The 14133-nt window shown below is 36.7% G+C and overlaps 1 protein-coding gene across 4 annotated transcripts; it reads right to left on the bottom strand.

The window, feature by feature from the left end:
• Positions 1–276: 276 nt before the first annotated feature.
• On the bottom strand, positions 277–11083 carry LOC122073958 (cytochrome b5 domain-containing protein RLF-like). 4 transcript variants are annotated; one of them, XM_042638700.1, is made up of 7 exons: positions 10805–11027; positions 10629–10681; positions 9318–9461; positions 8842–9235; positions 7121–7255; positions 845–895; positions 277–615 (listed from the first exon to the last, which is right to left on the bottom strand). In XM_042638700.1, exons 3-7 carry the CDS (start codon positions 9348–9350, stop codon positions 539–541), a joined length of 690 nt encoding a protein of 229 aa, XP_042494634.1. In that variant the 5' UTR covers positions 9351–9461; positions 10629–10681; positions 10805–11027; the 3' UTR covers positions 277–538. The 4 variants fall into 4 exon arrangements, with proteins under 4 accessions (XP_042494634.1, XP_042494633.1, XP_042494632.1 ...); XM_042638699.1 differs by having other exon boundaries at positions 593–722; positions 10805–11077; XM_042638698.1 differs by lacking the exon at positions 277–615 and adding an exon at positions 622–722 and having other exon boundaries at positions 816–895; positions 9318–9395; positions 10805–11083.
• Positions 11084–14133: the final 3050 nt, after the last annotated feature.

The following is a 14133-nucleotide window of genomic DNA, read 5'->3' as shown; positions in this document are numbered from 1 at the left end:
AGAAATTAAAGGAATTTCTCAAAAACTGCTTATAGGATAGGAAGAATCACAAGAAGATTTCCATGACACGGGAAAAAAAAAAAACGAGATATTGCGACGAGGAAAAGATTAATCCAAAGATAAAAGATTTGAAACTTCTACAAAAGGACTGTTGCCTTCAAAAGTCATTATCGGATTAATCAGTATACATCATGAAAAAGTAGCCAATCAACCAACTAAAACTAACAGAGACATTGCTCATGCTTAGAAGTTTATGTGCTCTGTTAGGATCCAAAATAACTAGACCAATGAAATAACAATATATTGCAGTTCTACACAAAGAATCCATTTACATCCATGAACATTAGAAGCATTTGAGAAGCAGATGTATTCTTCAAAGGGCTAATCAGCTTTGAAATGTTAGAGAAATACACATGATGGAAGAACAGTAAAATATACTTGACTTATAGTTTGCAATTTGCTCAAGCTAATCTTTCCCGGTATGATTGTAATGTGGCAGCAGAGAACCACTTATAATTAATCAAACTGTTACAACACATCATCTGGTATCATCTAAAGTTCCTACCAGGCACTTCTCCAATAGGAACTCAGCATTCACCCAAGCATGGTATTTATCTAGAAAGAAAGTATTAAGGACAACATTTTGGATGCATATTGCATAGTGAAAATAAAGGGCAAAGGAGGATATGATGAAGTTGCGCTTCTTTGGAGTAGTGAACAAGCTGTCCACAAAAAGAATGAATAAAGAGAAAACAAACACAAATTGGGTCCAAGAAAATAAAAGCAAACAGATGGCTCGAGGATCTGCAGATCACCAAAAAATTGTAAAGCCAGAAAAGGATACTGAACAAAGATGTGCAATCTTTCCCAGCCGCCTTCATCAGCATATCAACCCCTACCATACAACCAAATGAATTTTTTTTTAGAATTTTACGCAAAATGAGAAATACAGAAAAAGTAAAGAAGTTTCTCTAATCTGGCAAGACTAGAGAGTTTCTCTCCAGCACCAAGTTTTGTCACGTGAAGAAGTGATGTGGCAATTCTGACCATAAAAAATATCTAGGAAATGGTTTAGATTTTCCAAACACCAAATTTCACTCATATTCAATCATACAACCTCCCATATATTGCATATTCCCTTGTATTTTCACTGATCATTTATTTTTAGAAAAATTTTATTTTTCCCCTGGATTTTCGAAGTTTCATTTCACCAATTGCCCAACTCCATTTTGGCTGAAACTTGCCATTTGAACATAGGCATTTAGAGTCAGCCTGACCATAAATTTTCAACCCTATCCAATCTATCACATGGCAAATATGGGTGCCGGACCAGAGAAACTCTCTAGTCATGCCAGCCTAGGAAAACCTTTCCCAAAAAAATTTACCATTAATCAGCCAAAAGTACATAACAAACAGACAAGACAACAAAACTAAGTTCAATGCACATTAAGTATGCTAGATTACAAAATATTAAGACACAAGAGCAAGCAACTCCTATTGATGCAGATAAAACACATAATTGAGCTTGGAAATAAGCCTTGGGTTGGGTCACATATATGTTGGACCTTTGGCCCAAAAAGTTTTTATTGTAATAAGCCACTTTAATGGACCTCAAATATGGAATTTATTGATTATTTAAGTTATGGGACATAGTTAGAATCCTATTTCTTTAATTTTAATTGTTATTAAAATGTTTTAATTGGGCTGGATTAGGCCATTAGCCAATTAAGTCTCTATCAGTCCAACCTGGTTTCAAGTTGTTTTCTTTACTAGTATCCTAGTCAGTTAAGACGTAAGACCACCTTCAAGGTAAGCTATTGGTTGGAGGAGATTTAAACTTAGTTTGAGTCCTATTTTGAATCTTTTAAATAAGTTTGTATGAGGCTACAGCCTCGCACACGAATTTGATGAACGAAAATTTGGCTTTGCCTTTTTGGCTTCTATAGTGACTCAGTTCCTTTGCTGATGTGGTGATTCAGTAGTGCCTAGTGGTGATTCCAAGGTAGGGCTACTGGTGGGATACTAGCCCTGCAGATCATTTGGTGATTTCATAATCATATCTTTTCTTCAGTTTCTTTCATATCAGGTCAGATTATTCTGAACTTCTCTAATCCTATGCATGTTAGTTCTATCTTTCTCTCAGTTTTATGTACTAATTTTCTAGATTTAGTTTCAGATTTTCTGTTCTACTGCTATTGCTAAATCTAAACATAGTTTTTGACCTGTTCTTAGACCTGCATTATCCATCGATTTCAGAAATCCTTCTCTTACAAAAATTCATTAATTCTAATCTGAAACCTAGTTTTTATCTCTGTTTTCTGCTCTCTAGTAATCTTTATGTTATTATGTTGCTATATTCTGATCTGAAAATCCAAAGACCAACCCGTCGAATTCTACAGCTTTCCAACATTCCTACTCCCAGTAGGACTGTTTCAATATTGAAAATTGGACCATCAATTCTCTTTCAAGTTCCGCAGAACTGTTCTCTCTACAGAAAAGCCCTCTCAACTTGATTATTGGAAAATCAGGCCTACATTGATTCTGTTATTTGAATTCTCTTAAACCAGGATTGTCCTTTTTTTCCTGTGATCCTGTTGCAAACGGATCTGCTACTGGATCTCGCTGATTCGAGATTACAGCTGCTTTTTACCTATGGTCGAACCAACAGAGTTACGCTTTGTTTGCTTAAATAAAGTTCCAAACCATAACAGTGTATGTTAGTGAAGAAGATCCAGGCAAGGAGATGAAGCATCAAGGGATGCACCTTGTGTCCGAGCCACAGTTCCGTGCAACTTAATATCTCTAGAATAAAAGTAGAAGTTGACCCGATCTTCAAAATAGACCTCCAGAACAAAAGAATATACGATATGATACCATGCAGTCTGGACATTAAGCCAAAAGAAAGAATAATAAGATGGATTTTTTTTTTTAAACAAAAAAGAAAAGTTTATCAACCTTTGCTGTTATTTACTCCAATCTAATTAGGTAATGTGCAATTCTTATGTACCTTTATGGACTTGAAAGACATTGGCTTCACTGGTTCTAAAAAGAAATATTATAAAAGATATTGAATCAGTTTCTTGGGTCTTAGTTGTATATATTTATAGTTTTGGCCATAATTACCAAGAAACCCAATTCCCACATAAGTAGATAGTGTGCAGAAAACCAGCTTCATAGTTTTGGCCATAATTACCAAGAAACCCAATTCCCACAGAAGTAGATAGTTTGCAGAAAACCAGCTTCAAGGTTTTCTGCAAACTATCTTTTGTACCCCTAATAATTTGGGTTTTCTATGGGCCCACAATGATAAACAACTCAAATAACAATGGTAGCAGTAATGTAGAAATTAACCAGAATTTTCAAGGGGTCTATTGGTAGGAAAATAGAACAACGGACACAAAAGAGACTTATGTTTATAGATTTGGGGAAGACTCAGAATGAAAATAAAATAGCGGACAAGCTACAAATAAGGAAGAAGGAGGGTAGTTGTGGAAAATAGAATTAAGGGTTTTAACATCAAAAGAAGAAGAAGCATCTTCTACAACCTCTCGACCATGAGGATTACAGTAGAACCAGGAAAGGGGAATCGAGTACAGCCCTTGAAACCGAATTCCTACAAATATGGAACTACAGATTTAGGATCACTCAGTCCCTCCGAGTTGTTCTATGCCACATAAAGTCCCAACCAGCAAGTATTAACTAAAAAATTCGTTTTCTGAAGTTGGATATGGACATACTTGCAGGTCAAAGATGGGTTCAGACAAGGGGCCTTCCAACAGGGATGATTTCAACAGTCAAGGCTTTAGAACTAGAATCTTACTGGGCAGGAAACTCACGCTCAAAACCAGAGGGAGAACAAGGAAGCAAGGAGGGAGGTCGATGCTCCTTGGGACTAATTCTGTTAATGCTACTCCAGAGTAACCATGGCAAGGACAGAGGGAGAAAGAAGGAAAGAATGAAAGAGAGACTCACCAAATAGTGAAGGAGTCGAACCACAGAGAGAGAGAAGGAATGACAGCCAAGCTGCCCAGGCCACACAGGCTTCATCCAAAAAACAAACTCAACTTCATTTTTTCTCTGTTGATTACTTAGGGTTGCTTACATATATAAAGGAAAAAATAAATAAAGTTTCCTAACCAACCTCTAAAACTGAAATAGAAGTAAAAGCATATCACCTACTAGTTGCTATTAATGTATTAGACTTCCTACCAAAAAAAAAAGAGAATAAAATACTACAATGTCAACCCAATTTAATGCCTAATATCCTACTAGACCCAAATCAGATTTGGACCCTATACATCTCTGTCTGGCTCCCAAACAGGTTCATGCCCATGCATGGAAGTGATACCACATCAGCATATTAGGGAGAAAATAATCTTACTTGTGAATTGATTAGAAGAATAAGAAAAGGAGAAGGATATGAATCAGGAATCCCTCCTGATTCTCTGAGTTGGCATCCCACCAAACCCAAAGCTTGGAACCCCACCAACCTTCCTTGGAATCCAACCAAAGCTTCACTCCATCTCACAGCCAAACAGAGCTCTGAATCTCACATAACCAAAAGGCAATGATTTAGGGAAGATTACCGAAGTAAACAACCCCAGTAAGGACTAGCGATAGGCTCCAAAAATTAGGCAAACAAGAGACTCAGATATGATCAGAAGTTACAACTGAGAAATTAACACAGATTAGGTCAAAACTTGGGTAACCTGTATATCTCAAAGCAGGGCTCACATGAGCTTGATTTTTGGATTGACGGAAGGTCTTGTGTAGGCAAACAAACCCTCAAAATTTGGACAAATTCTGCCGGCTGGGTTGCAAGCTATTCTAGTGGGCAAGAAAAAAGAAACTTTAGGGAGAAAACTCAATACCACAGCTTCATGCTCTGGAGGACCTCCCAAAGCTGGCCGAAGGTCACTCTTGGGATAAAACCCCAAAACCCTGGTCTGATCTGATCTCAGATTTGGGAGACACAAGCTTCGAACTACCTTGCTGAAATCTAGGAAAAACCGGAGATCAATGGAGAGATTCTATGGATTTCTGATCAGCAACAATGGAGGGACTTAATATTAATAATTATACTCTGCCGATATCAGATTTGCATGGGAATAAAACTCAGAAAAATAGAAGGAAAAACAGAATTCAATTTGGGGGGGGGGGGAGAATGGGGAAGAAAAATGGTAGTGGTTCAGGCCTCTCACCCTCTCAAGGTTTTGGGCATCCCACCCCTCAATCGACTCTCTCAGCCATAGAAGAAACTCTTCAATTTTATTAAATCAACTTGTCAAACTACAATAGGCATGGCCTTTAAATAGGCTCAGCAACTCCATCAAAATAGAAGGTCACAAAATAGGAAACTATTTGAAAAAAAGGAAACCTGGATTTCCTGGCCACAGAGTCTAACAAAATAGAAACTAAAGCCAGTCAAAACTTTCCTACAACTAAACTAAACTTGACAATAAGAATAAAACATAGAAAAGGAAACTAAGTCCTTGTTCTTCTGAATAACTTTCCCAATTCTTATCCCCAGCTGTACCTTAATGACCAAGGCATACTAGGAGCTGCCTTCATTCCCAATCAATAACCCTCTGCCTAAGTATCCCTGCTGCTCGATAAGGCTGTAGATTGGCCCAAATTTTCGGCCAGCACTGGACCACTTGTCCCCCTTCTTTGCAAGCTCGATCTACATAGGCAAAAGCCAATTCCACTCAACATTCAAACACTGAATCCCTTACAACTTTATATAAAAGACTCAAAAACATACTTAAATAAGCTTAAAACTCCTGCAGACAATAGCTTGCCATAGAGCAATAGAAGTAGTATTAACAGACTAAAACTATACGTAAATGAAAGCAGCTTGAAACAGGGCTGGACTCATTGTCCCTAACAACACTTAATAACAATTAGAAATAAAGGGAATAAGGCTCTAACTGGACCCTACAACTTAAGTAATTAGTAAATCCTGTATCCCTTCCTCCTACCCATATTTAGGCCCATTAAAGTGACCTATTACAAAGAGAATTCATTGGACCAAAGACCCATATGAATAAAACCCAACGCAATGCTTAATACCACTAAAACAACCTAATAGAAGAAAAAGGAAACCTTCCAGCTGCTGGCTAAGAATAGGTGTCCTAAGTCCATTAAAAAAAAAAAAAAAAAGAGACTAATTAAATCATGGGTGGACTCAAACAGTCCCTAATCCAGCCAACTTTATAGACTCCAACTAAACCTTCCAGTTTGGGGAAGATAAGGTTCCAGGAAATATGGAATCTTTGGAACTGCAAGATATGTAGAAACTTCCAACTTGGCCCCACAAACTGGATAAAACTTATCTGATACAATTGCAAACCAAGATAACTTCATAACTAATAGCTAATGGGCCCCACAACTAATAGCAACTAGTTTTCGTACAAAGAATTAAAAACCCAAAAATGGGCTTATAAAAGGGGCTCATTACATCAACAACCCAAAAATTAAGGCCCAAACCAGACCTATATCAAATTTGGGCCCAAATTTATACTGTGCGTCCAGGCCAGCATTAAAAGTATCCTAGAGAGGGGGGGGGGGGGGGGGGGGGAGAGAGCAGACACATACAGATACTTATGTTACAATAACAAATTAGACTTCACATATTTTCCTAGGACTGGCATGCCTATGGCTTTACCAACGAAAATGAAAGCTCATAACTTTTCAGCACCACCACGGAAAAAAAACTGCAGTATCTCTCCACAGTGTAAAGTTATACGGAGGGGAAAAAATACAGAAAATGAATGATAATTTATAGTCAGAAAGTCAAACAAAAACCAGGATCAAGAAAAAAGAAAAAGGACAATAGAAAACCAAATAAAGAATATCAAGGGTAAGCTTTAGATGATTGAATGGGATAGAAAGAAATCTGGATAAAAATCAGAAACATTATCATAAATTTTTAATATGTTTGTTCAAGAATGCAACCAAATAAAAACTGTCAGAGTGGGCTTTAGATGAATGAATGGAATAGAAAGGAACCTGGATAAAAATCAGAAGCATTATCATAATTTTTTAATATGTTTGTTCAATAATGCAGAATCTAGAACAACCATGTAATGATTAAAATAAAACACAAGTATACCCATACCTCCAGGGTGAAACTTCATATAGGATGATATATTGTACACGCGACCTTTTAAAACAGCCCAAATGGAACCTTCTTGTTGGTGTTGTTTAACTTCATCGATGGAAATAAGCCTTTTATTTGATTGTCCCTTTATTCCTGAAACAAATAATCAAGAAATCCATTGAACAGTTTCTTGTAATTTGGAAGAAAAACAAAAAACCATAGTAGATTTACCCACTGCCTCAGCAAGTCAAATAAGAATGTAAAAGGCGCAGTAGCACAAAATGGAAAAATGCAAACAGAATGAAGCAACACACAACACCCCCCCCCCTCCCCACCCAGGACGTGCAGGTCCACACACACAACTCTGCACATAACACCATCACATGGCACCAAGGGGGGCACAACTTGCAGAGGCACAACAACACATTACACAAACCCCTCACATTTACCAGAAACAAACAACAACATGTTACACAAACCCCTCACACTTAAGGATCAAACACCCAATCTCCTCACTCTGAAACAATGCTACATCCGCTTTATCCCAAAAGCTTGAGTTGTTAAGTAAGGGCCACAACAATGTATAATAAATATATTGTATACCTATCATCAATAAATTAAAACCTGCACTGAGCACAGGCTCATTAGCTGGTATTACTCAACATTCATGAGCTGATAAATAAGTTTAAGGAGCCAGTTTTTGTAAACCAATTGGCTGCTGCCAAACATCTCCATTGGATGGTTTTAGGAAGAGATAAAGAAGTTTAAAATATCACCAACTATCGAATTGTACTTTTAAAGGAAGGACTTGTGCATGGCTCTTTCCAGGTTAACAGAAACTCTAAAACATCTACAACAATTCAATATTGCGAAAAAGAAAACAAATAGAGGGATAAGTGCATTAAAAGCAAGAATTGGAGATCAGAATCACGTCTCCTTTTAGGTGGGAGACTGGTGGGGGAACCACTCATATAGCAATAGCCCTAGCACGAGTACGAGTGGCCAGGGTTTTTGCCTTGTTGGTTTCCATAACCAAAATTTGAAGGCCCATGACCCCAAGACAGATTCCAAGAAAGATATATAGGTTGTTAGATAGATAGAGTAAAGTGGGAAGAAGGGAATCTTTTCTCACAGCATCAACAACTGGGATACATAATGGATAAAGGAACGTGACATTCCTAGAGAAGATGAGGGGCTCATCGATTCCACTTTTTGCCTTCACAATAAAGCTATGCCCAACACTTGGTGGGCCAATAGGACCATCTGAACCAAGGTTCGAAAACTCGCCAAAATCTCGGATAGTTTGGTATTTTTGTTTTTTTACCGAGATGAAATGGCATACAAAATATAAAAGTACATAATTTCGGTCACATTCCAGTCATTTCGGCCCAAAAATCACTATTTCATCAAAATTTCGGCCATCTCGGTCTTTTTGTTTCGCTTATTTCGCTAATTTTAGCCACTTCAGCCATTAGCCCCCCAAAATGGCCAGTAAAACATATGGGAAAAAGTGCACCATTTCGACGAAATTTTGGTATTTCGGTGGTTTTGAAACTACCGAAACACCAAAACGAAACGAGTTATTGAACCTTGATCTGAACTCCCTTCGTAACTGTTATTAAAACACTAAAATGAATGCAGACATAAAGCAACCATTCATTCAGGGGGCAGATAAAAAGTGACTGCCTAATGATGAACACTATTGACATCTTTGGCAAAGTGAATATTTCATGAAGAACCTGCAAGATCAGGATGTGTCCGTGTAAGCTTTAACCAGTCCATTTGGCTATATCCTTTCTCAAAAGGAACCTTAGCACGAGCCGCAGGCTTTTTGATAGTAGTCTTCTGTCCCTGTGAACCTTTACCCAAATCTCCAGCATGCTTTGATACCATCTGTTTTGATGATTCATTCAACTGGTTTGGAGGTGACATATCAATTACATTAAAAGATAAAGAACCAACTGCTCCCTGCTTGTTAGAGGTGGCACTGTGTAATGGCTTATCTCTCCTCAAAAACCCATCTTTGTGATCAACACTTGCTCCATTTGGAAAATCCTCCTTGATAGTGATACCACCAATGTTAGGCACAGTTTCCTGAGGTCCCAAACTGTCCGCGTTGACAGGTGAACCAACCTAAAGGAAAAATGTAATCGTAATGAGTTTGTTCATGTATACATAAGACTCTAAGGAAATTCCAGAAAACTAATACCCTTACCTGACAAAAGGTGAAGTCATCGTCATTGCTCATCTCACTTTAAATGCAGCCTTTTACTTCTCTATATATTTACCTGAGCTGTCTCGTCCCAAAAAAAATTATCTAACAGGTTTTTGTTACTTGTCAACTGCCCTAACTTTCAATCTGAAACCAAGAAAATGGGGGGGGGGGGGGGTAACATATCACTTTAACATGCAATAATAAGTTATAAGATGATGTGTGCCAAATAAACAAACAGAGGACACAATTTGTGCATTCAAAATAAAATTGCCAAAAAGTACAATGAATTATAGAACTAATTCCTAGCTTGTCAATAATTTCTCACATTTGATATCATCTGAAATATGATTGAGCCCCAAATTTCATCTTGTACCTTCACAGTTGGTTCTATTTCCTGCTAATATCTGGTCCAACTTAACTAGTAAGCAGATCATATTACCTGTAGTCATTATAAGTGCACCATTTTTGTTTCCGGCACACCCAACACCTCTTGTAGCAGAACCCAAAATTAGTAAATTTGCTAACAATTCAGGTAAATTTTGGGGATGCAAATAATTTTGGTTCGAAAGCAAAACAGTCTGAAAGATTCTGGTGGAAATGAACAATCTGGCCCAAGAAATTGGACTCTTAAAGATGGTCTTCTAAGATAATTAATTAACCTAAATTTTTGAAATCTCTACAAAATCTCAATAAGAAAGAGTGGGGGGGCATCGTTTTCAATCGCAAAGTTTTGAAATGTAAACGCTTCATGCCTGAATTAAGTTTTCCCAGACTTTTCACCATAGTCTGCTGTTTTAAACGAATTTCGTCTACTTTTTTCAGATTAGCAAACGAAAGTATTTGGATTTCTATTTATTCCCCACTCCATATTTACAAACTCTGGGTACAACACACAGATGACACATATGGCAACCTGCTCAGGAGATTTATACACATTATATCAGAGTAAACAAGGAAATTACTCTCCAACAGTTTGCCTAACAGCCCCCCTGCCGCACATTAACTACCTAAAGTGAGATTGATGGGGATTCCTCAAACTAATCCGGCCACACAGACAATGAAGTTTACAGGGCATATAATTAACAATAGTTATTACACATAAATGTAATACGCATCATGAAGATAAAGGCCAGGAAGGACTAACACAGGGCGACAAGAAAATGATAAAATAAACTTGAAGGAACAAAATTGAACTGAGATGAATTTAGGATCCATTGATACAACGAGAGACAGGAAAGAATAGTTTTTTTTGTACCAAATAGAAGAAAATTCAAATTAAATAACGGGAAGAGGAGTTCAACTAAAACTTACTTGAATCTCAAGAACAGTTGAGTGTCGTTGTCCTCCCCCAACAAATGCAAATCCTGCAAAACACAAAGTATCAAAATACTATATCGAACATATTTCTCTGCAGCTCCCCACCACAACCCAAAAAGAAAAAACACAGAAAAATAGGTAAAATCAAAACCAAAAGATCGAATTCTTACTTTGATGAGAACTCGTTGTCGTTAAAATGAAAGGAGGAGGGTAGCGGGAAGGACGAACTGGAAAAGAAGAATTTAGGAGTCGAAAATTCACGAAAGACTAGGAGTCCGATGGGTTGAAACAGGGAAACACTGAAACAAGGAAGATTCAATTGACCGGGTCCAATCACAACCCTGTCTTTTTTTTCTTTTTTGGTGGCAATAATAGTGGCGTAGTACAAAGTACTACATGGTAGTAGGACCACAATGGCACAAGCGCTGAGTCGCAGAGGATTCGAATGCAATTAGTGTATGTGATATGGTCCTGAAAGACCTCAATCTCATAAATCGACTTACAAGGTGAGGGGATCGAAGATCACATCAATCCACATTAATTCTTTTAAGAAATTGGTGTGAAATTAGCCTCCATAAACTGATGTGGGATTATAATAGTAGGATATCCTTCAAGGTGTCAAGTAATTTGTAATTTTAATTTTTGGTCTTATGACAATTTTTTTTTTTTAAGTTAGTTGTGTTATTTTACATGTATATTTGCATGATAATGATGACTTTTGATAATGATATAATGATATGTCACGTTTTTAACTAATTTTTAAAAACCTTTTATACTATATTTTACAAACCTTTTGAAAACAAGACAATGGGCATTTAAAAGAAAATATCAAGTTCTAAATACATCTACGGAGGTGTCATTAAATACATCTACGGAGGTGTCATTTAGACACTCCATTTAATTAATGAGATTGTCTACCTTATTTTGTTTGAGCTACTAAAAAAAAAAAATTTGTGTTTTGTTTGCTCTTTGTCTTATTCTTAAAAAATCCATAAACAAAGGGTAAAAATGAATTTAAAAGTGACTTGTCAATATGTCACTATCATCATTGTCATCGTAAATTTCGAATACATGTGTGAATTGAGTGGATTTATACTCATTGGAAAAAAAAAATGTATAAAAATACAACCTATTATCCTTAAGGTGTGCCAATAAAAAAAAAATTACAAATTACTCAAAATTGAGCTTATTTTTACCAAAAATAATCCATCAAATACCTCTCTTTTAACAAAATTACTCATAATAAGTTTGGTATTACAAAACTATCCAGAATAGCTCCCCTCCCTTACCAACATATTTTTTTGCCATTTTTGCTCCTCTCCATCTTCCACTCTGCCTCTTCTCTTCCCCTTCTTCCATTGTCTTTCAAGGTGGCTATAGACCTCCAGGTATAGCCTTCCTTACTTCTATATATGTCCACAATCTCATGTTTTTCTTTTCTATCTCACCTTCTTTAATTGGGAGCTGTAAATCAGATATCTACACAGGTCGGCGCACCGTATAATGGAAGCAACAAGCAGGGGATCCACTGGCAATGGAACTCCGCTTGGGTATTTATTACTTGAACCATATTCGCAATGTATTTATATACTCGAACAAATAAAAATTTAAAAAGTGTAAATTTCGCAATTGTGATTTCCTCAGGATTTCTTATAATTGGATATTGCCTATTTTTTCAGGGTCAATCTATTAGGGAACTACAGGTACATAGTTACGGTTTCATCTCCATTCACATTAACATCTAATTGAAGAAAGGATCTGACAAATCCAGTACATAAGATGATCGTATATAATAAAATTGTCTACATTTTTTAGAACCATTTGAATCTCCTCCCATCAAGGAATACGAAATAGAGTAAGACTCTATTCCCTTAATTAGATTTAGATATAGTATTCTCGAATTAAATCTAAACATACCTATATTAGAGATATAGGCGAAAGATGCCCATTCCTCGATTCCACTTCTCCATGTGTATGGGCGTACCCAACCCTATCAACTAGTTTTTTTTTTGGGCCAAAACTTAATTAGATATGGTAATTCCTAATCTGTCAATATGGTAAATTTTATGGCAAATCTGAAACTCACCACCACCTACTTTTTGTCTAGAAATGATAGAAGCATGATTGCAACTTGCAAGAACAGGGTTTCCACCCATCATTATGGCCACTACTTTACACTCTTTCTCTCTCTAAATGATCAGAAGCTTAGGTTTTAAATCCCAAATAGATGGCTAAATTTTGAATCAACGTCACTCATAAGGGGACTTTTTCCTCAATACGTTTCCATTTTTAATAACATGAGAGCAGGAAAAAATCTGAAACGAAAATAAATATTTTTTTTTGGTTTAAATTTTAGTCACACTGCTTCTCCCCTACATTGGTAAGCAAGGCCATGGATTGCAACATTAAGATCCCAAAAGCCATGTTTTTATGACATTTCACCTGAAGAGTCTAACACAGACACCTTGTTTTTTGTTTTTTTAAAGATTCCATCACAGATCTTACTCCCAAACATTTCAAGCTCAGATAATTCAAAAGCCCAATTAACACAGCTAAGGCGTCCTAGGTAACTAGATGCCTAGGCGATGCCTTGATAACTATGATTCAAGGTTTCCACAAATCTCAAAGCCTGTATGGCAACCCAATGTGCTCCAAAGTTGAAGAGTTAATTCATAATAGGGAATTGAATCACACATTAATTGAACACATATTAAACGAGGAAGTTGCTAAGAAGGTACTGAAAATATCTTTAAGCATTCTCACAACTAAAACTGCTGCTGTTCACCTATTCATGAATAGAGTATGGAAATAGTAACCTCATACACTTGGTTCAGAATTTCTTTGGAATCTAGAAACACATCCAAAATTTAAACTGTTCCTGTAAAAAATTCTTGTTAGAACTCTACCTACAAAGGGAAATCTCTCAAAACTCATTCACATTAGAAGAAAGATGTGTTTTTTGTAATGAGGAGATTGAATCAGAAATTCAGAATGACATTTTTTCTCTCATTTAGTTTCTTTTGAGTGGTTTGGGCTGCAGGTACTCATAGGTTTCAGAACTGAAAACCTACATGTAAGTCAAGGTTGCTTAGTACAGCCCTTGCTATCAAATGAAACAATCCACAAGCATGAAAAAACAATAAAATTCTATGCATTACTTCAATCACAGTATATTTTCTGTGGAATGCGAGAAACAAAATGATTTTCTCAAACGAAAGACCAAACCCAATAAGTATTATGAACATCTCTCAAAATGGGAAAAGGATCATGAACTTTTGTCTCAATATAACTGCCCAAATTTAGCCTAATGGTGATCATTCACTTATTCTTACTGATGGAAGCTTTAATAAACAAACTAATGAAGCTGGGAGAGCAATCAATGATTATATATGATGGACAATTTGTTTCAGCATAGCTTCTCCGAGAAGCAGGGGTAAAGCTGCGTACATTATGACCCTCCCCAGACCCTGCAGTGATAGGAGCCCCGTACACTGGGTAC

Source organism: Macadamia integrifolia, chromosome 3 (genome assembly GCF_013358625.1).
Source record: "Macadamia integrifolia cultivar HAES 741 chromosome 3, SCU_Mint_v3, whole genome shotgun sequence".
In the NCBI taxonomy this organism is placed as follows: domain Eukaryota; kingdom Viridiplantae; phylum Streptophyta; class Magnoliopsida; order Proteales; family Proteaceae; genus Macadamia; species Macadamia integrifolia.
This window is presented reverse-complemented; position numbering and strand designations above follow the sequence as displayed.